Source organism: Crocodylus siamensis, chromosome 5, assembly GCF_052110815.1.
Source record: "Crocodylus siamensis isolate JL-2025a chromosome 5, ASM5211081v1, whole genome shotgun sequence".
NCBI lineage: Eukaryota > Metazoa > Chordata > Crocodylia > Crocodylidae > Crocodylus > Crocodylus siamensis.
This window is the reverse complement of record NC_143399.1, coordinates 54668880-54693619: the sequence shown is the minus strand read 5'-3', so window position 1 is coordinate 54693619 and position 24740 is coordinate 54668880. Positions and strand designations below refer to the sequence as shown.

Sequence of the window (24740 nt, the reverse complement as noted above, 5' to 3'; positions counted from 1 at the left end):
TCGCCTGTAACAAGCCGCTAACGAGATAATTAGCAGTGGGGACTCAAGACACTCCTCCTTACTTACTGTTTCAATTAAGTTGGCAGGGATCCCCTTCGGAGCACAGGGCTGATCCCAGGAATGCCTCTGACAAGCTGCTGCCTCCCGCTGGGTTACTTGTAGGAGGTAGAGTAATAAAGCACCCTGAATTGTAATTTTGACTAAGCATGGTCCTTCTGCGGGTACTAATCATGGTGACATCTCTTTCCTCTCCATTTCTTTAATAAGATCAAAGTCGTGGCAGACAAGAAGCAGAGGATTAAGCAGTAACTCACGTGGACACGCTAACAAACTGGTGCATTGGCCGGGAACGTGGAGGGCATGACGGACGCCATGGATATGCAGGCACCCACAGACTGGCAGCAAGTGCATAACCTCACGTTAAGACTCCTCCAGGGCCAGCAGGCTCAGCTGGAAGAGATGGTGAGGATGCAGACCCAAGAGACAGAAGCAAGGACCCAACTGTTTGCACGCCAACAAGATCTCTGTGAAAAGTCTGAAGCGCAACATATGTCCCTGATAAGAGAAGGGGGTGGCTCTGGACTGCCTTGGATGTCAGTGGAGGATGACATAGAAGCCTACCTACGAGTGGGTTTGAGCGGGCAGCGACAGCCACAAAATGGGACCTGGGAAGCTGGGCGGCCAAGTTGGGGCCTCTCCTTGTTGGACCAACCCAGGCTGCCTACCACGCCCTCAGTAGGGTGGAGGCATGGGACTATTAGAAGGTGAAGGCGGTGATCTTATATCATCTGGAAATTTCACCGTAGACATACCAGCACAAATTCTGGGCCAAGAAGGGACCCAAGGGGGGACGGTCTTGGTTGCTGGCACAGGCTCTCCAGGACCCAGCCGAGCAATGGTTATGGCCAGAAGTGCACACCACCCAAGAGATAGTGAATATGATAGTCCTGGAACAATTTCTGACAGACTTCACAGATAACTCCCAGGGATGGTTCCGGTGCCACCAACCAAAGCAATGGAAGAGGTGCTTCACCTAGCTGAAGATTACACCACAGCCAAAGGGGAAGGGTTGGCGCCCAAGAAGGACCAAGCTGGAGGCCCCACCCTCACCCCTCGACCACTGCACCTCCTAGACGGGGAGAGGCCACATGAAGGGAGGGACACGCAGGGAGCTACCGGGAAGTGATCTGTTACCAAGGTGGTGAGAAGGGCCATATATCCTGGTTTTGCCCTAGGCCACCCCAAAGCTCCTGTCCCTTGGCTGAGACGCACAATGAGAAGATGGATTGAAGTTTTGGACGTCACCGAGGTCCAGGCCAGAAGAGCAAGCCCGTGGTAGAGGTTCGTATAAGTGACACAATCATACCAGCAGTGGTGGATACGGGCTCCTCCCAATCAATGGTACGCAGTGATTTGCTGCCCCTGCATCTAGGTAGCACTGGAACTCTGGTCTCCATGATATGTATGTATGGTGTGGTCTACATATACACACAAAGAAAGGTGGAACTCTTGGTGTTAGGGTGAATGGGAGAGATCCCGGTGGGGCTAGCTGAAATGTTATCCTGTCCTATGCTGCTGGGTCTGGATTGGCCACACCTGAAAGAGGTTATTCGCCAGTTAATGACTGTTAATACCCAAGGGAGATGAAAAGAGGCCCCAGACCCTCTGCTTCTGGGACCTGGAAGAAAGCCTGAATATCGATCAGATGATAGGAGAAGGAGACTTCCACCAAGAACAACGCCAGGAGCCCTTGTTCAAAAACCTATGGAAATCCCAGCTTGAGGAACATAAGGGAGCAGGTTGGGCATCCCCGAGACCCCCCCAGACACCGTGTTATGAGGTAAGGAGTGGCCTGCTCTACAAGATAGAAGACCTGGAGGAGGGAGGAGAGAAAGCCCAAATCCTGGTATCTCAGAGATATTGGGAGGGCTTACTATGGGTCACCCACACCCTGCCCATGGGGGGACACCTCAGAAGAGACAAGACGGAGGCCAGGCTTAAACACAAGGTCTTCTGGCCTGGCATATACAAGATGACAGAGACATTTTGTGTGGAGTGTCCGGAATGCCAGAAGAGAGGCAGGGCAAAACCAGCTAGGGCCCCCTTGATACCCATGGCCCTCACTGAATGACCGTTCAACCGTATTGCCTTGGACATAGCTAGGCCTTTCCCACATAGTAGGACGGGATACCAATTTATCTTTGTAATCACTGATCATGCCACTCGGTTCCCCAAAGCCATACCACTGAGGTTCGTGACGACACCAGCTATAGTAACAGCATTACTACAGTAGATTGCCTGGGTGGGGACACCCTGGGAAATCTTGACAGACCAAGGGAAACATTTTATGTCTAAGATTTTAAAGGGGGTCTGTCCGGTGCTGAAGATTGAACTATGTACCTCGGTGTATCATCCCCAGATGAACAGCCTGGTGGAATGGCTCAACCATACCCTTAAGGGAATGCTCAGGGCATGTATACAGGGGGATCCTTGGGTGTGGAATGCCATGCTACCCCCGTTATTCTTTGCTATAAGGGAGGCCCCCCAGGCCTCAACTGGGTATGCCCTGTTCGAATTAATTCAAGTATTATTAGACCTAATATGTAAAGAATGGATGCAAGCTGGGACTGACCCATCCCAACCCCAGGTGGTGGGGGAGTTCCGACTGCGACTGCAGAAAGCGCAAGAAATAGCACAGAGGAACCTTAGTCAATGCCAAGAGAAGCAGAAACAACAATACAAAATTAAGGGGCTGTGACTTGGATGACTGCACAGTCCGGTGGGTGGAGAATTGGCTGGAGGGTCGCACCCAGAGAGTTGTGGTGGATGGGTCGGTTTCGACCTGGAAGAGTGTAGGCAGTGGGGTCCCGCAGGGCTCGGTGCTTGGACCGATACTCTTTAATGTCTTCATCAGCGACTTGGACGAGGGGGTGAAATGTACTCTGTCCAAGTTTGCAGATGACACTAAGCTATGGGGCGAAGTGGACACGCCGGAGGGCAGGGAACAGCTGCAAGCAGACCTGGACAGGTTAGACAAGTGGGCAGAAAACAACAGGATGCAGTTCAACAAGGAGAAATGCAAAGTGCTGCATCTAGGGAGGAAAAATGTCCAGCACACCTACAGCCTAGGAAATGACCTGCTGGGTGGCACGGAAGTGGAAAGGGATCTTGGAGTCCTAGTAGACTCCAAGATGAACATGAGTCGGCAGTGTGACGAAACCATCAGAAAAGCCAATGGCACTTTATCGTGCATCAGCAGATGCATGACAAATAGGTCCAAGGAGGTGATACTTCCCCTCTATCGGGCGCTGGTCAGACCGCAGCTGGAGTACTGCGTGCAGTTCTGGGCGCCGCACTTCAAGAAAGATGCGGATGACCTGGAGAGGGTCCAGAGAAGGGCCACTCGTATGGTTGAGGGCCTGCAGGCCAAGCCCTACGAGGAGAGATTAGAGAAACTGGACCTTTTCAGCCTCCGCAAGAGAAGGTTGAGAGGCGACCTGGTGGCTGCCTATAAGTTCGTCAGGGGGGCACAGAAGGGAATTGGTGAGTATTTATTGGAGGTCAGGAGCAGGGGGGAGAAGAGGGACACAGGCGCACGTGTGTCCTTCCCACACGTGTGCCTCCTTTCTGGACCCGGAGCGGAGGAGAGTGCAGCAGTAGCAGCGGCGGCGGCGAGCGGAGCAGCTGAGGGGGCGGCAGCAGCTGATCCCCCTAAGGTAAGTGGGGCTGAGGGACTGAGGGGGCCGGCGCAGCTGAGCCGGATCCGGAGGGGAAGCCCCCCGGGTCCCTCTTAGCTGAGCCGGTAGGGAGCCGCGCTCCCGAGCCGCGCGAACAGAGCGCGCAAACAGGCGCGGTCTGTAAGAGCGCGCCGGCGTTTGCGGCGGCGTTCGCGCCGGCGGGCGAGCAGGCGGGGCCCAGAGGCTGACCCCTGCTCTGCTAGTAAGGGCAGCAACTCCTGCGATGGTGTCGACACGGAGTTCTGCCAGGGCCCCTGCCCGGGGGGCGCGGCCTTCCCGGGGCTTGTCCGAGGCCTCCACCCAGACAGAGCCCTCGGGGGGGCTGCCGTCCTCCAACCCCCTGGCCTGCGGGAACTGCCTGGCAAGGTCTGGGGGGGCAGGGACTGGGGACTCCTGCACCTGTCCTGTAGGTATCCGCCTTAGGACCCTGGAGGAGCGGGTGCAGGAGCTCCTGGAGGAGGTTAGCAGGCTGAGGGGAATCCGTGAGGCAGAGGAGGAAATTGATAGGTATTTTCTTTCTCTGCAGGGTGATACAACAGAGGAGAGGGCAGCCCGGGATGAGCCCTCCACTGCTGAGTGGCAGACAGTCTCCCGCGCCAGGGCTATTAACCATGTTGCGGCACCAGTTCCTCCTGTCCATCTGGAGAACAGATATGAGGTCCTGGCAGCCCTGGAGGAGGAGGGAGCAGTGGAAGATTCCAGGGAGGAGACTTTGTGCACACAATGTCCTGTGCGGGCGGCGGGAGTCAAGAGGCCTAAGAGGAGAAAGCGTCGCGTCATCGTGATTGGTGACTCCATCCTGAGAGGTACGGAGGGCCCCATCTGTCGCCAGGATCCCTCAGCACGTGAGGTCTACTGCCTGCCCGGAGCGAAGATTCAGGATGTGAGGGGATGCTCCAGTCCATCATCCAGCCCACCGATTATTACCCCATGGTCCTTGTCCATGTGGGTACTAACGATGCAGCCAGGAGAGCCCCTGATCGCCTGATGGAGGACTACCATGCTCTGGGAGGCGTGCTGAGGGAGATGGGCGCACAGGCGGTCTTCTCTTCCATCCTGCCAGTGAGCGGACGCGGCAGACGTCACGAGATGTGCATTGCGGAGACCAACTGGAGGCTACAGGAATGGTGCTTCGAGGCAGGCTTTGGCTTCCTCAGCCATGACCGGCACATCGTGATGAGAGACATGCTGGGATGGGATGGGCTCCACCTTTCCCCTAAAGGTAAGCGTGTGTTCTCTTCCAGGTTGGTGAACCTCCTTCGGCGGGCTTTAAACTAGGCTCGTCGGGGGAGGGGGAAGATGAGGGCGGAGGAGACGATGAACTACCAGGCCCAGCAACAGCCAGCGAGCCCAGACCAATGGTCAAAAGGGAGAAACAGGTAAGCGATGGGGGACGGGGCATTACTGAGACTAGGGGGTCAGTGGGCACAACCGTTGAAGGCCTCAAATGCCTCTACACGAATGCTCGAAGTATGGGGAAGAAGCAGGAGGAACTCGCCCTCCTCCTAGCTGTCACCAGCCCTGACATAGTAGGGATCACAGAAACGTGGTGGGACTCATCGCATGACTGGGCGGTGAGTGTCAAGGGCTATAGGCTATACAGGAGGGACAGGATAGGAAGGAAAGGTGGAGGAGTAGCACTCTACATCAAGGAGGAATATACTTCCTCGTTAATTAGCAAGGGGGTAGAGGGGGGGCACTCTGAGGTGCTCTGGGTTAGAGTAAAAGGCAGTCCAGGGGAGAGAGACTTAACGGTGGGAGTCTACTACAGACCTCCCAACCAGGGAGAAGAGCTCGACCAGGAATTCTTAGGTCAGCTTACAGAGGCAGTGAGGGCTAAGGATGTGGTCATCATGGGGGACCTGAACTTCCCAGACATCTGCTGGGAGGAGCAGTCAGCCAAGTCTGATCGCTCACGTCGGTTCTTAGCCAGAGTGCAGGACCTCCATCTAACCCAGGAGGTGCACAGTCCCACCAGGGGAGACGCCTTGTTGGACCTGGTGCTGGCCACGGGTGATGACCTGGTGAGGGGGCTGCGGGTGATGGGCCACCTGGGAGACAGTGATCATCGCTTGCTGGAATTCACCATCCAGCGTAAGGTGGCAAAGGGCTGCAGCAAGGCAACAGCCCTAGACTTTAGGAGGGCTGACTTCAACAAGCTAAGGAGGATCGTTGGGGAAGCGCTGAGGACCCAGAGGGGAAGGGAATCAGATGTCGAAGGTGAGTGGTTGCTCCTTAAGGAGACGATCCTCCATGCCCAAAGGGAGGTAATCCCAACAAGGGTCAAAGGGAGCAGGAGGGCACATAAACCCCCATGGCTCACTAAGAGCATCCGGGAATGTCTCCTTGCTAAAAGGGAGGCATATACCCAATGGAGAGATGGGGTCATCGCCAAGAAGGACTATGTTATAGTCGCCCGAGGATGTAGGGGGGCAGTCAGGAGGGCCAAGGCAGAGTTGGAGATAGGACTAGCTTCCCGGATTAAGGACAATAAGAAGTCCTTCTTCAAATACATAGGGGGTAAAAAGAGGGTCCCGGGTAATGTGGGGCCCCTGCAGGACACGATGGGCAACTTAGTCATCACGCCAGATGACAAAGCTAACATATTTAACGATTTCTTTGCCTCTGTCTTCCTAAGTAGGGACCAGTTCAGCCACCTCCCTGCTGGGCCCCCCTCGGGCCCCGAGAGAGACACGCCTGGGCCAAGGGTTAGCGAGGAGTTAGTTAGGGTACTTCTGGAGAGGCTGGACGTGTTCAAGTCCGCTGGTCCGGACGATCTTCACCCTAGGGTTCTACAGGAACTGGCTGAGGTCATTGCGGGACCCCTGGCACGGCTCTATGAGCACTCGTGGTGCTCTGGCGAGGTGCCGGAGGACTGGAAGAGGGCCAATGTGGTCCCTATCTTCAAAAAGGGAAAAAAAGAGGACCCGGGAAATTACAGGCCAGTTAGTCTGACCTCAATCCCGGGTAAGCTCTTTGAAAAAATTATCCTGGCACACATCCAGGAGGGCCTTGCGGGGGAATGCATGCTCAGGGGCAACCAACATGGGTTCATCAGTGGCAGGTCTTGTCAGACCAACCTGGTGGCCTTTTACGATCAGGTCACCAAATCATTAGACGCAGGGGTTGCTGTGGATGTAGTCTTTTTGGACTTCCGGAAGGCTTTCGACACTGTCTCTCACCCTGTCCTCATCAAAAAGCTGGGAGACTGTGGTGTCGATGCCCACACGGTCAAATGGGTCGCCAACTGGTTGGAGGGCCGCACCCAGAGGGTGGTAGTGGATGGGTTCTTCTCGACCTGGAAGGATGTGGGCAGTGGGGTTCCGCAGGGCTCGGTCCTCGGGCCTGCATTGTTCAACATCTTCATCAGTGACTTGGATGAGGGGGTAGAAAGCACCCTGTTCAAGTTTGCTGATGACACTAAGATGTGGGGGGATGTGGGTGCACTAGAAGGGTGCAATAGGCTACAAACTGACCTTGACAGGTTGCAACGGTGGGCGGATGAGAATAGGATGGGGTTTAACACTGATAAGTGCAAGGTGTTGCACATGGGGAGGAAGAACCGGCACCACACTTACAGGTTGGGGAACTCCCCTCTTGCCAGCATGGAGACGGAAAAGGATCTTGGAGTCGTCATTGACTCCACGATGAACATGGGCCGGCAGTGTGGGGAGGCAGTCAAGAAGGCCAATCGTACCCTGTCATGCATCCACAGATGCATCTCGAGCAGGTCCAGGGAGGTGATCCTCCCCCTCTATGCGGCACTGGTCAGGCCGCAGCTGGAGTACTGCGTCCAGTTCTGGGCGCCACACTTCAAGAGGGACGTGGACAATATGGAAAGAGTTCAGAGGAGGGCCACTCGTATGATCAGGGGTCAGCAGGGCAGGCCTTATGAGGATAGGCTACGGGACCTGAACCTGTTTAGCCTCCACAAGAGAAGGTTAAGGGGGGACCTTGTGGCCTGCTACAAACTGGTCAGGGGGGATCAACAGGTATTGGGGGAGTCCCTGTTCCCCCGTGCGCTGCCAGGAGTGACCAGGAATAACGGGCACAAACTGGCGGAGGGTAAGTTTAGATTAGATATTAGGAGGCGCTACTTCACAGTCAGGGCGGCTAGGGCCTGGAACCAGCTTCCAGGGGAAGTGGTGCAGGCTCCTAGCCTGGGGATTTTTAAAAGGAAGTTAGATGAGCACCTTGCCGGGGTCATCTGACCCCGGTGCTCTTTCCTGCTAAGGCAGGGGGTCGGACTAGATGATCTACCTAGGTCCCTTCCGACTCTAGCTACTATGAAACTATGAAACTATGAAACTAAGGCGCCCCCGGGGGTTACAAGAAATAATGGCCACAAGCTGGAGGAGAGCAGATTTAGATTAGATATTGGGAGGAACTTCTTCACAGTTCGAGTGGCCAAGGTCTGGAACGGGCTCCCAAGGGAGATGGTGCTCTCCCCTACCCTGGGGGTATTCAAGAGAAGGTTGGATGTGTATCTAGCTGGGGTAATGTAGGCCCAGCACTCTTTCCTGCTTATGCAGGGGGTCGGACTCGATGATCTATTGAGGTCCCTTCCGACCCTAGCATCTATGAATCTATGAATCTATGAATCTATACGACTCCTGATCCACTGAGAGAGCACTTCAGATAGGGGGTGGGTGTTGGTATTGCTCCCCAACAATACCCACAAGCTCATGGCCCAGTGGCAAGGGCCCTTTCGTGTGACACGACGCACAGGGCCTGTAAATTACAGGATCTTATGAACAATGCTGACATGAAGAAAGCAAATCTACCACATCAATCTACTGTGGAAATGGCATCAGGGGGATGGGTGGCTGGTAAAGCCAGTGGACAAGATTGAGGAAGAGATTGGAACTGCTGTGCAAGACTTGATAGGAGCCCGAGAGGAGCCCCGAGTAGATGACCAATTAGACCCAAGCTGACAGGCTGAAATGAAAACCCTGATTACCAAATTTTAGGACATTTTCAGGGAAATACCTGGGGAGGCTAAGGGAGTCCACCACATCATGATCCCGCCAGGATGCATAATTAGGGATCATGACCCCACCAGGACGCATAATTAAGGATCATTGGAGGAGGTTACCACACCACCTATTGCCCGTCATCCAGAAAGAAATTGAACAAATGAAGAGATGAGAGATTATCAAAGAATCCAGAAGTCCCTGGAGGAGCCCCATAGTAGTGGTGCCAAAACAGGACGGGTCAATCCGCTTATGTAACAATTATTGGAAGCTAAACGAGATTGCCACATTTGACGCCTTCCCAATGCCCCAGATTGATGACATGATAGAGAAGGTAGGCCAGGCCCAATTTATATCCACGCTAGATCTCACCAAGGGGTACTGGCAGATCCTGATGGTGGAAGAAGATAAAGAAAAAATGGCTTTTGGGACCCCATGGGGCCTCTTCCAATTTAAGAGAATGCCATTTGGCCTACACGGAGTGGCTGCCTCCTTCCAATGGTTAATGGAGCACCTGCTTGCCCCACATCAAGACTATGCGGCATCCTACATAGATGACATTATCATTTTTTCTCCCGATTGGGAAGCCCATTGCAAACATCTGCGGCAAGTACTGAGAAGCCTCCAGCAAGCAGGGCTCACTGCGAACCCAAAAAAATGCGCCCTAGGAAAGAGGGGGATGCAGTACTTAGGATTTTTAGTAGGGCAAGGAGTCATAAAGCCAATGACCAATAAAGTGGCGGCCATAAAACAACACCCCTTACTGAGAACATTGACACAGCTCTGGTCCTTCCTAGGGTTTGCCAATTACTAACGTCAGTTCATCCCCAACTTCTCAGAAAAAGCGACCCTGATGACAGAGTTGACAAAGAGGCACCACAACCCAGTCTCATGGAACCTAGAGGCCCTCCAGGCCCTCAAGCAACTGAAAGAGGCCTTATGTCAGCACCCAGTCCTGTATACACCAGACTTTCAGAAAACCTTCTTTTTTGCAAACAGATGCCTCGGCAGTAGCGCTGGAAGCAATACTATTCCAAAAAGAGCAGGGAGCAATATTACCTGTTGGGCAGGGAGTTCGTGTTTATCACGGACCATGTGCCTCTGCGATGGTTAAGAAAGGCTAGACTGAACAACGCCAGGCTCGTGAGATGGTCCCTGGCTCTACAACCCTTTTGTTTTGCAGTGGAACACCGAGCTAGGATCTTCTAGCTTGGTACCGGACCTTCCAGCATGTCTTCTTCGATGGGTATTGTGTCCTTGCTAGGGACATCTCCCGAGTGGGATAGAAAATCTACATTCCTGTTCCTGCATCCTGCTCGATGTTCCTGCCTCCTTTCTTTTGTTTTGGGATCAGTTCCTTCCCCCCTTTGTGTTCTCCCCCCTTTTTTTAATTCCGCCCACTCTCACCCTTTTCCGGAGGTGGGACAGAACCCTAAGGTTTGGAACCACACTGATCTGCTTAACGCCCCCCCCCCACAATGGGGGAGGGAACCAAGTAACTGGAGGGGGAGGTGTGTAACAGGGTCCCAACTAAAACCCTGTTACTTGAGAGATCTGGCAGCTGGAAGTGATTATGGCCTGGCGGGAGAGGAGACACTCCACACCCACTTAGAGCCAATGGGACTCAGTGCCTAGGGATACAAGGAGGAGGATGCCTGGGGAAGGGTGCCTTTGGACACCACCAGAGAAGTGAGAAGCCGCTAAGGACCCTCACTAAGGAGGATCTGGAGGAGGGTCCCATGATGCAAGGGGCCAACACAGGCCAAGAGACTCTGGAATCCAGGACCTGCAGCCCATCCTCACTGCATACCATGAGCACACAGCAGCAGTGGTGAGTCCAAGGAGAACGGGGCCACAGTGCGAGGAGAAGCCAAGGCTTCACACAGGGACACAGCGAAGCAACTTGGGAGCCAAAGGGGGGTAAAGGTCCCCCACCCAGTCACTGAAAAAACAGGGCCCAACACCCCGAACTTGAGAAGATGGGGAAGTTGGGACAGAGAGCCGTGGACCGGACTGCGGACAAACGCCCAGTTCTGCACACCAGCACAGAGTGCGGCAGGAGAGACTGAGTGTCGCCTGTGACAAGCCGCTAATGAGATAATTAGTGGTGGGAAGTCAAGACGCTCCTCCTTACTTGCTGTTTCAGTTAAGTTCGCAGGGATCCGCTTTGGAGCACAGGGCTGATCCCAGGGACGCCTCTGACAAGCTGCTGCCTCCCACAGGGTTACTTGTAAGAGGTAGAGTAATAAAGCACCTGAATTGTAATTTTGACCAAGCATGGTCCTTCTGTGGGTACTAATCATGCTGACATCTCTTCCCTCCCTATTTCTTTAATAAGATCAAAGTCATGGCAGGAGAGAACCGGGGGATTAAGCAGTACCTCACACAGACATGCTAACGTGAGCACGCAGGTTGCACTGTCCCACAGAAGGAGCTGAACTATTCCCACTGCATGTGGTGCTTAGCTCCAGAGTGATCACCAGCATTGGAGGAATGGAGCTTCAGGCTGCCTCTCCACTTTTCTCAATGCAGGAACTGCACTGGTCCCAGCACCCATTCAAGGAAGCACACAGGCTGTATCTGTATCTAGTCTGTGTCTACCCTCATCTGCCATCTGGATATGCCACACTAGGACCAAGAATAGTAACTATAATTTTGTACTTTGCCTCTTGGCTTATCAATTAGGCACTAAAGCAAATGGGATAGTAAGTGTATATAGAGAGCAATGCAGAAAAGAATAAACTGTGGAGGTGTGATTAAGCAGAAACTGCAGATGTGAGTAAAATAATCAAATGGGAAGGGAAGGAGATACCTGGCTTCTGCCTATAAAACATACCACAAGTAAAGTTGCTAGGTTTTAGTGCTATATTTTTTCAATGCATAATACTACCCAAAAAAGGGTGCGAGGAGGAGGATTAAGACTACTGAAATATAACTGCAAAGAACATTCCTGTGTGCTTCTTAAATTGTGAAATAATGTTACGATTCAGGTGCTACATTTTTCACACTGCAAGCATTGGAATACAACTAAACAAACTAAGGGTCCTTCTACTGTATTCAAACACTGACTGGTCTGTTATTACTGTATGTAAACATATCTGATAAAGACTAGATGAACGATAAAGCCTTTGGCAAACACCTTACGTAATGTGGGAAAGCAATGTTTCTATTGTTTTCCCTTTCTCATCTGCCCAAAGTCCCTCAACCTCTTCAGAATGCTTTAGGAAACAAAACAGGTTTCCGTTAATTTGGGGGTCCACGTTAAAGCTCAGTGTATCAGCACCACAATGCAGCAGAATCTGTTTTCTATAAAATGTTAGGCCATGGGTAACAACATACTGATTGTAAATAGCAATCTTTATTCCCTTCTACCCCAGGCTCAGTGCAAACTCACGCATCAGGGCTGCTGTTCCCAGGCATTCAACAATGCACTGCCAGCAACAGAAACAGCAGTAACTGCCAGCACCAAAGAGATAATAAAAATATTTACCTAAGAGATACTAATGCCTTTCCTAACTAAAAAGTAAAATACTCTTGTTCCACAAGGAAAGAATGCTAAAATCCTCTTTTTTTGTTTCCAACTTTACTGTATGCCTTAAGTATCCTATGGTAAGGGTAAACAAAAAAAAGTTGGTGCATTGAGAGCAAAAAGTTTTAAAGTAATAGTAATATGTGATTGCAGACATCTGCTCTGTATTTGGGATCCAATCCTGAGAAATACTGAGTACACACCTGCCCGTGCAACTTCTCAATTAGCTGTGGTTGCTTAATACCTTTCAATATCAAGCCCAATCTTTGCCTAAATTATTTTAATTCATTGTGCTGTACATTTTACTTAACATATTTTTCAAAGGGCTCCTCTAGACCAGCATTTCTCAACCCATGGGTCACAACCCAAAAGTGGGTTGCAAGAATATATGAAAGGGTCACAAGCAAACTTTAAAAATGGATCAACAAACTTTAAAAATGGATTCTCTTTAAAGGAGAAAAATGTGGAAAGCTGTGGCTTTTCCCTTGCAGGCTGTCAGAGTTCCAGCCTGCAAGGGACTACTTGGGGCTGCTTGGAGCCCTGCATGCCCCCCACACACCCCACCCTGTCCCACACACACACCCCACACACTGCAGGGCTGGGGCCTATGGGTAAGGGGCACTGGGTTGGGACTGGCCACCAATGTTTACAAATGGGTGCTGGTACAAAAAAGGTTGAGAACCACTGGTCCAGACATTCAAGTAAACATGTGATAGGACTGGATACCTGGTCCCTACAATCACACCTCCTGCCATGCCACAACTGCCTGGCAGGAGGCATGATTGTGGGATCCAGCATCAGATCCTATCATGCCTTCCTGCCATTATCCTAGACTCCCCATGAGCAGGCAAGTAACAAGCTCCTGCAGCTGTGAGTTCTGTAGCTGGCAGGATTCACAGCTGTGGAAGCATCCCATGATCGCTGGGACCAAAAGTCTACAGCTGCAGACTCTTGATCCTCGTGGCAACCCACAGTGGCTAGAATTGAGTCCTGCAGCTGTGGGATTCTTGGTCACAGCAACCAAGGAGTGCCATCAGGACTGGAGGTCCACAGCTGCACAGGAAACATGCAAAGCAAACATGGACATAATTGCAGCACTACAAGAGATGCATACAACTGATGCAGTTATGCTCCCCTGTTCCTGCCTCCAACCACAACATGACCATACAACAGTCTTTGGCTGTACTGGTGAAGTATATGCTTACAGAGCTGATAATGAACATGTCTAGGATGATCAAATGTAAATAACACCTCATAAAAAGGGATTGTAGAATTTTATGCTTTCAACAGTTTATGGGGAGGAAGTTAAGAATGTATTCACTTTGGTATTCAATTAACAAGGCATACTCTGGCTGTTAACATTGTCATTGCACTTAGAGGCTGTGGAATACCACTAAGGATATGTCTAGACTTCAAAATTACTATACCCAGCCATGTCACCTTTAAAAATGCTGTATGGTAGCATTTGAACTTCTGCCCAAAGTCAAAGCAAGTCAACTTCATTCAGAGTAACAGGCATCAACTCTCAGTTGCTCTTGGCACTGCACAAATGCAATTACTCCTCTTCTAATCCAGGCTGTTGTATTTGCAGAGCCACGTGGTATGTTTTGAAGGCACAATGCTAAGTGTAGTAAGTCTGCAGTGCAGACATGGCCTGCAGTGGACAGGCAACATCACTTTATTCAAGAAGTACTAGAAACTGCTTGCATCTTGCACAGAAGAACTATGCCCAATAGCCTGACTCCATTATACAACTTCTTAACATTTCTCCTCCTGCCCCTTCATCCAAATCTCAACACTAACATGCTTCAGAATTATTCTGACTAGAATGTATTCAAATTTCACTATTTGAGTCATGAACATCAGTGGCTATAATGTACCTAGCTTTTACTAAACAGGGTGCATTCTTTGTTGCCAAAGCTGTATATTTCCATATCAGTTTTCATGTTCTTTGTCAATACTATTTCGTATCTCTTTCTATACTGTACAGGAAAAATTGTCAAGGTTACAACTGACACCTATATGCTCAACTCCCATTGACTTACACCTAAGAGTTAGGTGTCTAATTATCATTTTTAGCTTCCTATGTCAGATCAAAGCAGTAATTTTGGCAAATATCTAAACTTCTAAATGCATATTTAATCCAATTCTCCAATTGTTCTGGTTTGTCTCTCTCTGCTCTATTCTTCCTTAACTAATAATTGTGATGCTATACATGCCCTACAAAGAAAATGTATTTCTGTCTATATGTCAGTGTTTCTCAGAGATGTGTAGACATTATGAGCATCATTTACAGACTTGAAACTGTTGTACAAAGAAATTAAGTGATTTGCCAAGGGACTCATAGCAAGATTGCACACTATGTATATATAGTGAGAGGATTAGTTTGAATCAATGAGCACATTGAAAAGTTTGTTGCAGTTTTAAAGATGTCCCAAATCCAGCAGTATTCCCTAAATGTAAAATGAAGAATATAAGCAGTGCCAGAAAGAAGAGCGCGCACATGTGTGTGTGTGTGTGTGTCCACTGCATATATTTTTAACTCAATCTTCCTGGCACTTTCCAACCAGGATACTAGAGCCAGAATACAACTTCTGATGAAAACTCTTGTCATCAGTCAAATGTTTACAGTTATGAACCAAGCATTTAAATATCCATATAATAAATATATCCAGCCAGGTCACCACAAAATATAAATACAACTAATTAGGTAAAATGCAATAATATAGCATAATTATTTAAAAGATTAGTGAAGAATTTAAAATGGCTAGGTTCAATGTGGAGCCTTGTTACGGTAAAGCTGCATCACAGCAAGGCCAAAAAGATCTCACTAAATTGTGCATGAGGTCAGTACCATTTGACCTAAAGAATATTTTGTTAAATCAACAAAATATTCAGTTCTACTCACCAGCTATATAACCTGATCTCGTATAATGCAGTCTGGGTACTTTGATATGAAAATAATACAAAGTAAGAATCTAAAGTGTGATAATTAAAATATGGAAAGACTTACAGAATTGGGGAAGTACCTGCCTAGAATGACCAAATATAACTAGCACTCCATAAAAGGGGACTGTAGACTTCTACACCATCAACAGCATATAGGGAGGAGGGTAAGAATGTGTTCGTTTGGGCATTCGATTAATCATGCATACTTGTTAGACAATGTTAGAACATTGTTTTCATTTATCTTCATTTGTCAATGTTCTGTGCTCTATGTCTAAGTAGGAATGAGGGGGGTGGCAGGGAAGGGGGTTATGAACTGTTTTCTAGTAAATACTTTCCTTATGTTTCAAATGTTCCTTTTTTTTTTTAAAGGAGGCATAGGAGCTGTTGAGTTTGGGGGTTTTTTTGTTTGCTTGTTTTTCAGTGAGGGAGGAAGTTGCAAAAGGCCTGTTAGTAGGTTGGTTAATTGACTGTTTTTGTTCTTTCTGCAGAACTGCTCCCAGCTTGTTCTATACAGAAAGAAAGTGTGTTATCCCCTTAGTACCAGGAAGCTGGACAGAAATGGAAAGTCTACAATATATTCAGGGGAAGCTTTCCTCTTCAGAGGAATTTTTGAAGGAAATACACAATTTAGCCCTCAAAGCACAGCAATTTAAATGATAGACATAGATGTCTTCTGTATGTTTTTCCCTTTTTTTTAACTGTGTCATGGTAATGTAAGAGAACAGCACAAAACTCTAATTAATACATTCATCAAGATTTCTGGCAGGACTATGTTATCTCCCTATTTACACACAGGAAAAAAACCCCTGTTGTCTCCCCCCACAAACATATACCCCCAAAATATCACAATATACAGCCTTAATTTCTGGTCAGTTGTCCACTGATCAAAAAATAATAATTAAAAATGGTTATAGTGTTAAATTTGTTAAAGGAAGAAAGTTCTAAAGTGCTCACTTTTGGCCTAACTTTGTTCTCACTGGGTTCCATGGGTTCCAATGCTTTTGCAAAACCCTCCTTACATAAACATTCACTGCTATGAATGAAGTACAACAAAAGCCCCCAAGAATCAATACTAAAGTTGCTATTAAATATTTTTTTGATTTTCAAAAAGCCTAATTTTTTTACTGGGAATGGCTACTTACTTGAAGAACTGATCTATTCCTAGTTTGACTCCATTTCTGCTAAAATGCTGAGTAAAAGGTATAAGACTTTCCACATGGCATGTAAGAGAACCTGGCTGCAAGTAGTATCCTGGAGTTTTGGAGGGCATAACAACTTTTGGAGCATCTAGAGAAAGAAAAATATTCACAAATAGGTTATTAACTGCTGCTTATTTACACCCCATTCACTGTGACTAATATATATGCTAATGTTTTTTTCATTAAAGTTCTGATTACCAAGACAATGAAAGCTTGTCTATATTATGAGGCTGCTGTGGAGCAGCGCTGCCAGTACAACTATGGCAGGAGAACCTCCAGGTGGAGGCAGGAAATATGGCAGCAGAAGGGTTTTTTTGCCAGATTGACTATACACCACCTCATATGACAGAAAGCTCACTAGCAGAATACCCTTTCAGTAGCCACAGCTCCATGCAGATGGAGAGATTTGCTAGCAGAGTAATACTGGTTCGGAGGAGCAATCTCTTTACATCCCTAGCCAGCACAGTTACGCCAGCAAAACTTTGCAATGTAAATCAAGCCTTAGCTTCATCCCAGGTTTGTCTAGTCTAAAATTTGAAAGGCATATTAGATCATGTTTTGTAATACAATCCAACTTCTAAATCTCAATCAAGGTGAAGCAAGTTCTCTTTTAGCATCTGCAGAAATGGTGGAATTAAACTTAAATTGTCATCACCACACTATCTAACTCTGCTCCTTTTGAAAAGAGAAATCTCCCACAGACTTCAGTGGAAACAGACTTAAACTTTGCCAAATTAGCAAAAGTTACTTTGAGTTTTAGAAGGTATTAGTTAGCTTGGTAAAATGATCTAGGTAATTTTCAAACTACCCTATTTACTCAAATATAAGACAACCCTGAATATAAGACAACCCCCCGACCCCGCCTTAATTACATTCTATAAATGGAAAATGTATACATTTGTTATAACTCTCCAGGTACAGAATCCAAGTATTGTAGGGTTGTCTTGAAAATCCCCTCTTCCTTTCTCTACCCCCTCCCCCTGCTATAGCAGGGAAAGCAGTGGCGGAGGCAGGGTCAGGCTGTCCCTTTGCCCTCTGCCCCACCCACTTCTACCCCCTGCAGCCTTCCACCCCACTGTCACCTGCACCCCCAATTCTCAACCACCCACAGCCTCTGACCCTCTCCCCAGCCCCCCTCAGTCTCTTCCTCTTTCCCCCATTCCCCAACCTCTGCTTCTTCCCCATAAGCTCTCCCCAATCTCTGCCTCTTCCCGTCTCCCACCCTACCCCTTACTGTTAGACAATGCTTGAGCTGCTCCATCCTGCAGCACAGTATGTGGAAGCTCAGCCCTTGCCTGGCCATGCAGCAGTAGTGTCAGCACTGCTGACTGGATGGGCAGGGGAAGGAGCTTCCATGTACTCAGTGCATGGGAGAGACAGCCTGAACTGAAGCTGAGCTATGCTTGGTGGGGGAGAGACAAAAACAAAAACTTCAGAGGGGGAGGGGGGAGCAGGAGGCTGCTGTGGGTCTGCTTCTAGCCCCAGTCCCAACCTGGTCTCAAGGCCAGAGTCAAACACCTAGAAGCACCTGCTCCTCCCTCCACTTCATATGTGAATATAAGACAAGGGGCTTTTTTTACTCATGCTGATTGGGAGGTGGGGGCAGACCTTGCCTTATATTCAAGCAAGTATAATAGTTAAAATTAAGACTCAGTAGCAGCAATACGGAAAAAAAATCTCAAGACAACTGAAAGTAAAATGAGAGAATTTTTAGACAGAGTATAGAAAGGAAACTAGGTAGATTGACAGGGAAAACATTGAAAAAAGCAGCTCTTGAATTGTTCTTGAAAGACATTACATGTGAAAGTACTAGTACAATTCCAGTAGTAACAGAATTATACTAGATACTACACCTTTGTTTCAGTGAAGCAGTAGCCTTTACCTGTCAAAAGGAAGTCAAATGTTCCTCCTCAAGGTTTACCTCAACAAGCTAACCAGTACCAAATAAAACTACAGCTACCTTGCCTACAAGAGAAATTTAACATGCCTTTATTCCTCAGGGTAGACATAGCTTCAGGATATTAGAGACATTGGAACTTGTAATCTTCACACAGTTCTATTGAGTATGTCTACACTAGGATGTTTTGCTAACTTTGGGTGCATCTACACAAAACATTTGCTGTGGAGTAACCTAACTGGCTCTGCAGTAATGTTTTCCATCTACATGTGTGGCCCTATTAGGCCACAGGAAACAAAATAATTAATTGTGCAGCAGGGTAGTACTTGTACATACAAGCACTAGCCTGATGCAGAGTTTTTTACTCCAGCACTGCACATGTAGATGCTGACACGGCTGGCTGGGGCATGAGGGTGCTTTAGTGCAGGGGTTGCCAGCTGACTACCCTCTCACTGTAGCACCCTCATGCCCCAGCCAGCCCCTCCACAGCACACTGAGCCAAGCTGGAGCAGTCCTGGGCTGGCAGGCTTACCCCTTGGATCCCCTGCCAGCCAGGGCTGCTCCAACTTGGCTCAACATGCTGTGGTCCTATGTACATATATAAACATGGCACCTAGGAAAAATAAACTTCAGCACAATAAGCACCGGAGTTTATTGCTTTGCATTAATATGCACATGTAGACACACTCTTTACCGGTAGATTAATCAATTAAGAAAATAAGCTGAACACCTCCTGAGATTTCTCATCTTTTATTAATCCAAATGGGATCAGATTAATCCAACTGGGATCTGATAATGCCTATCAGAGGGCACATCTACATGTGCATTAATGCACCTTTTCTAATGCACATTAAATTTAGTACTTTCAGGACAAGGTACTGAATTAACGCAGATTAGGCTGTGCTAATGTGCAGTAGCACATTTGCATGCTTTTTAGTGATGCTTATTGTGCGGTAGACTATTCTATTATGCATTAGCATAATGTCACAGTTTTTTATGCGATGCTCTAAGACACAGTAAACTAGGCCCCTGTGCATTAAAGGGCACATGTAGATGTACCCAGAAGGTACTCAGCATTTAGCAAGATCTGCCCCTAAATATCCCTTCCTTATTAGTTCTGGTTCAATAGCAATAACTGCAAGTAGCAGCATATCAATCTTGTTTCTCCCTTCATACTTTTTTTGTATGACAGACATTTAACAAGAAGTTCAATTTATGAACAAAAGTCCCCTTAGCAGATAATATGATTACTTGCTTTCAGTATGATGCCCTGACTGAATTGTATCAAGCCACAAAAATTGGGAGAGAAAGGGATAAGCCATGTTTTCCTTTGGTAATTGGGCAAATAAGGTAAAAGACATGTCATCAGTTTCCAATAACTCAAATACAATAAATGTTCATGTAGTTAAAGATAAAAATATCTTACCAGGAATAATACTAGAAAATGAAACACTAGAAACTCTCTGGAAGAGATAATCATCCTTGTCATAACCTGTTATTTTAACAAAAAAGGCTTCATTTGGTGGAATGAAATCAGTAATGTTCCATATTCCATATGGTTTTCTATCAGGATAATATTTCACAGGGACAGTCTTGAGAAGATCCCCTGTGATGCTGAGAAGTTCAAGACGGTCCACTCTGGCTGGTAGGAAGATCCCTGTGGTATTCAGCAACGTATAGGTGGGTATCCCTAGGATAAATAGACATATGCAGTTGTATTTATGAAACACAAGATTGAACCCTTCATATGGATATATCTCTAGTCATCTGAAATGTGCACAATTCTGCTTCAAGCTTTGTTTATCAGCTGTTAGGAAACTTACAGAATTGCTTTAAATGTTTACTGACAATTATAAAACATAGCTTTGATAATACAATGCACTTTAAGGTTTAAATTACTGATTTTCATCAAATGTCTTTGACACCTTATTAACTTCCACCACCCACAAGAAATTAAATATTGTGTAGTCTCCAAAAGGTAAAAGAAAAGGCCGGGGCTCTAAGCAATTGTATATTTTAAAATATGTCACATAAATTGTAATATATCTTAGTCATGCCAAGATAGCACAGTATCATGAGGCACAAGAGCTGACTGATATCATACATGCATGGATTCAAGGACAGAGTATAGAGCCAGTCAATGACGGTCTAAGCAGAAGGCTTATTAAAAAAATAGCATGAAGTTCTATTTCTTTCCCATGGTCTGAGCATGCTACCTCCAAAAACCATTATATGTGATGGAAAGGGGCACAAACCAACCTTGCACTGGTCTGCTGGATGTTTTTTTGAACTCTAATGTTGGCTTTCTGGAAAAACCAGCTCGAAAATCAATAGTACTGAGACCTGTGATACGAACAGAGTGCCTCCCGCTGCTGGAAGTCTGAAAAAAATATTGAATAAAAATTGTTGGAGAGAGAAAACCCTGTGAAATGGGCACTAAGCTCACTCAAGCTTAACTATCACTAAAAAAAGGAGGCAAGGCATGTGAGAAATGATAAATAAGATATGATCCTTTAATAAAGCCTTGATTTTTGATAATGGGCCCTTATGATGTTAATGTTCCAGTGAAAAGTATGTTTTCTTCCAAAACAAAGACACCTCTCAAATTTTAATAATGAAATATGAAGACACCACAGGCACTGCATGCCCATGAATTAAATGAGTATCAAGTTTGCATGTACAGCAGCAGGAATGAGTCAGAACTCCTCTGGCTTTTTCAACCAGAGCCTCTGTTGTAAGGTGAACAAGTAGTTGTGGTCTTCCCAGCATTAGACTCCTCCCAGGCATTCTGGTTGAATCAGCCAGAATCCTCCTGGAACATTGGTGGGAACACTGCCTGGAGAAGTTCCCGCATTCTGTGAAAAGCTGCAGCATGAGGCCTTAAGTCATTTGGCTCATGTGGCCTCAATCTCAACCTCCTGTCCTAGCCACTTCGGCTAAGTACAGATGTTCAAAAAGCCCCTAGCAGACAGCACTCTAGTTATCACAGTTTACTTAAAGTGCTACAAGTTAGAGCACATTCCAACTGAACAGACATGTGCTGCTTGGTGGCGGGTGACTTGGTTCTTGCCTGCACTGGTCAAGGCTAGCAGGTAGTGGAGCACTCCAATATGCCTCCCAGGAGACTGTCGGAGCAGCATCCCCCAGGTCTGCCCCTCCACCAGCTGGTGACTTTCAGCAGCAGGTGGTGGAAAGGGAGCCCCCCCCCCCCAACTTACTAGCTAGGGTTTGGGGGGGAGCTGAACAGGGTCCCCGTGGTGGGAAGAGGCTCCTTCCTTCCCACTACCCGCCAAAGCCTCTTGACATTGGCAGCAAGCACCAGCAGCCAGTTCCTGGCACAGTAAAACGTGGGGAACTGCCATGTTTAAAGTGCTTTATGTGCCATGAACATCCATTCTGTTATGCCTGCAAAGTATTTTCTGCATGCTTAAAGTGCATTAAGTGCAAAATCTGTACCAAGCCTTTCAAGCTATCTAGTATCATTTGCGTGCCTAAAAGAAAAGACTGCTCCTTGCAAAAGCATCCCAACTCTTGGTGTTAGCCTGCCATATGGAAGTGTGCAATCAAGCCCTGTAATGCTCTGTTGCTTGTAGAACCCTTATATATTTGAATAATGAAAAAATATATTAACAACTTCAGACAGAAATACAGAAAAATTATGGAAAGGGAGAGAAAAGGGTGTACTCTGCTAAGACTATAATTGAATCTGCACAGTACTCTCCACCTTTCATGCAGGAAAAAATGCAATGACAACATAGAGGTTTTAATATAAACTCTCCATTCAATCAGATAATTAATTTGGATTTATAAATTTGGACAGCAGAATTTGGTTTGAAATATATAAATCTTAGACAAAGTAAAAAAAACCAACTGCTTATGACTATTTTTAGATGAGGCAGTTGTTTTTCAAAACTGGCTGCCAAGAGAATCAGCCAGTTAGGCACCATGACAAATTGGTGTCTGTCTTACTGAAACAGCCACTGTTTATTTCAGTTAGTTAGCCTTTCACCCCAGAAAATCACTATGTAAAGTCTTTTTGATATAAACCAGCTGTTAACAATATCGAAGTATACAAAGAAATATTAAACAAAGTGCCAAATAATTCCTGTTATCGAGTATTAATTGGTTGCTAAAAGGTCATTGGACAAATGCAGTGACAAAGTTTTCTTCTTAGTTTTATACATCTGTATAAGGAATTTATGGCGCGGTTAAAATTTTTGCAAGGCTTTTTCCATTTTTCGTTGACTTCTGTAAAAAGTCTCTGCATACAAAAAATAGGCCAAGGATTAAAATTGGGTGTACTACTCAGAGCAAAGAATATAAGTGAAGACTACTTCTGCTTGTGAGCTATCTAGAGATTTGGGTGCTTGTGAAATTACTACTAGAATAGTTCGATAGCATTTTGTCTTTATTATTAACAACCAGCATTTCAACCAGTAGTGCCTAAAGGCCATAATTACCAGTAGGGTCTCTTTGTACTATGCGTTGTGCAAACACACATCAGCAAATTTCAACCTGTGAGATCACTTTCAAACTACTTTCTTTGTCTATATACTCTTTATTTATTTATGGTTTATGAAGGGTTACTACAGTCACATAATATTTTTTCTGTTCTCTTATTGGATACTTTTAAATACAGGAGGAAAGAAAACAAGGCAAAGACAGCTGTAGGACTACTTCTGAGATCAAAATTTCATGCAAGCATATAGTTATACAAAAACACATTCAAAACATAAATATAAAGTGAGTAACGAATACAGAGAAAGAATATATTTTATGTTTTAATTTACAAAGCATCATAATAGAGAACTCCGTGTTGAGTAGTGTGTTCCTGTTCACACTATTTTGGAAGTTACTATTAAGATGCAATTTTGTATTAAAAGTAGCTTTCAGAAGATGCATTCATTACATTTTGAATTTGTTCTGGAATGTTTTAGTACTCTACTCCATCTAACTACCTGGATTTGGCTGTAAGGGAATAATAATAATGGCCATTTAAAAGCTTTGTTGTTCACAATAATTGCAAATCCCTCTGCTGAGTTCTTATTCTTTTTACTTCTTCTTTGGTTTCACATCATTTAACCTTAATCAGCAGGGAAGTTTCGGCAACATCCTCTAACAAAAAAACTGCAACCACAGCCTTTTTGATTCACAATACTTGCCTTGTACCAACAAAACAGTACTTAAGGCTACCTCACTGCTGTCTCCTCCCCCATGGGATTGCCTCCATCTCTGCCTGGCTGACAAGCCTTTTTATCTCAACAGGTCTGTAATTGTGTTAATTGCCTGTAACTTGTCATGGGCAAGACCCTAAAGAGTAATTAGATACAATCACACAGGAAAACTGCTTATTGTGTCCTAATACATAAAGATTATCACGTTTTTCTAATCCACCCTGCTTAAATAATACCTTTAAAGCAAAGTTTGTAGCACTGGCTTCAGCTTTAGTCTTTGCTGGAAGACTTCTGTGAGCCACTTTGTACATTGATTTCTCTGTTTTATTTTGGGCCTGATTGCATCTTCTAAAACCAGTTTCAACATGGAAAGCTACAGTGAAGAAGGAGTGCACAAGTGCTAGGGCCCCTGCAAAAATGTTGGATCATAGCCAACATCCGTCCTCAGTGTCCAGAAAAACGAAGCTGCGCTGGCAGCTCCATTTAGCAGTTTTCCCCCCTTGGATATGTGTAGGGTGTACCTCCTTCCACATAAGACACTACTCTTGACTGATACTGGATGCAGGATCCATGGGATTTATCTTCATGCCGTTCCTCCTTAGAAGGCTAGTGATGCTCCATTCACTCCATACACCTTTCATCAGTGCTGCAAGGTCTTTGTTTATAAAATATAAAGTGTACCCACTTACTTGGCACTCTGAGGGACAGCAAAATGGTGCGTAGCAGCAATGTGATGCAAGGTGTTTCAAATTACTGCAGCATGTGTTTTAAGATCATACCAGTCTATACACCGGGACCACTCTATACATAGAAACAGCCCTGATTTAACTGTATCTAAATATATTTAGACAGTTAAACACAACTCCCTTGGGTGGCCATTTCTGAATCAATTTTAAAGTGCCTCCCATTTGTTATCAAATGAATAAAAAAACAGAATATACTGCTTTTAATCAGGTTTAAGAGTATCCATAAGGGTACTGCACCAATTTAACAAAGGCCTGGTCAGCTCTACACTTAAAAATTGAACTGGTATAAACGTTTCAGCTAGGTACATTATTATTTTACCCAAAAATAGTTCTATCAATGTGAACACAGTTGTACTGGCATAACAGTTCATATACCATACAGTTATGCTCATTTTGAAAGGTAAACTATATCACTATAAAGGTATCATTATACAAGTTACACGCAGGGAAATTAAGGCTCTACTGGCACAGTTAGAGATATAATGTAAGATAGAAAAGCCCTAATACAATACAGAAAACAATATAATTAAAGCAGA

The 24740-nt window shown here is 46.3% G+C and overlaps 1 protein-coding gene across 5 annotated transcripts in view; it reads right to left on the bottom strand.

The window, feature by feature from the left end:
* HMCN1 (hemicentin 1) overlaps positions 1-24740 on the bottom strand; it is a 356272-nt gene that overhangs the window by 232082 nt on the left and 99450 nt on the right. For all 5 annotated transcript variants that reach the window (XM_090048332.1, XM_090048334.1, XM_090048335.1 and 2 more), the window contains exons 7-9: positions 20544-20664; positions 19711-19974; positions 16331-16475 (exon numbers count right to left, since the gene is read on the bottom strand). In XM_090048332.1, coding sequence (XP_089904458.1) covers positions 16331-16475; positions 19711-19974; positions 20544-20664 — 530 coding nt within the window. The remainder of the gene's footprint in view (positions 1-16330; positions 16476-19710; positions 19975-20543; positions 20665-24740) is intronic.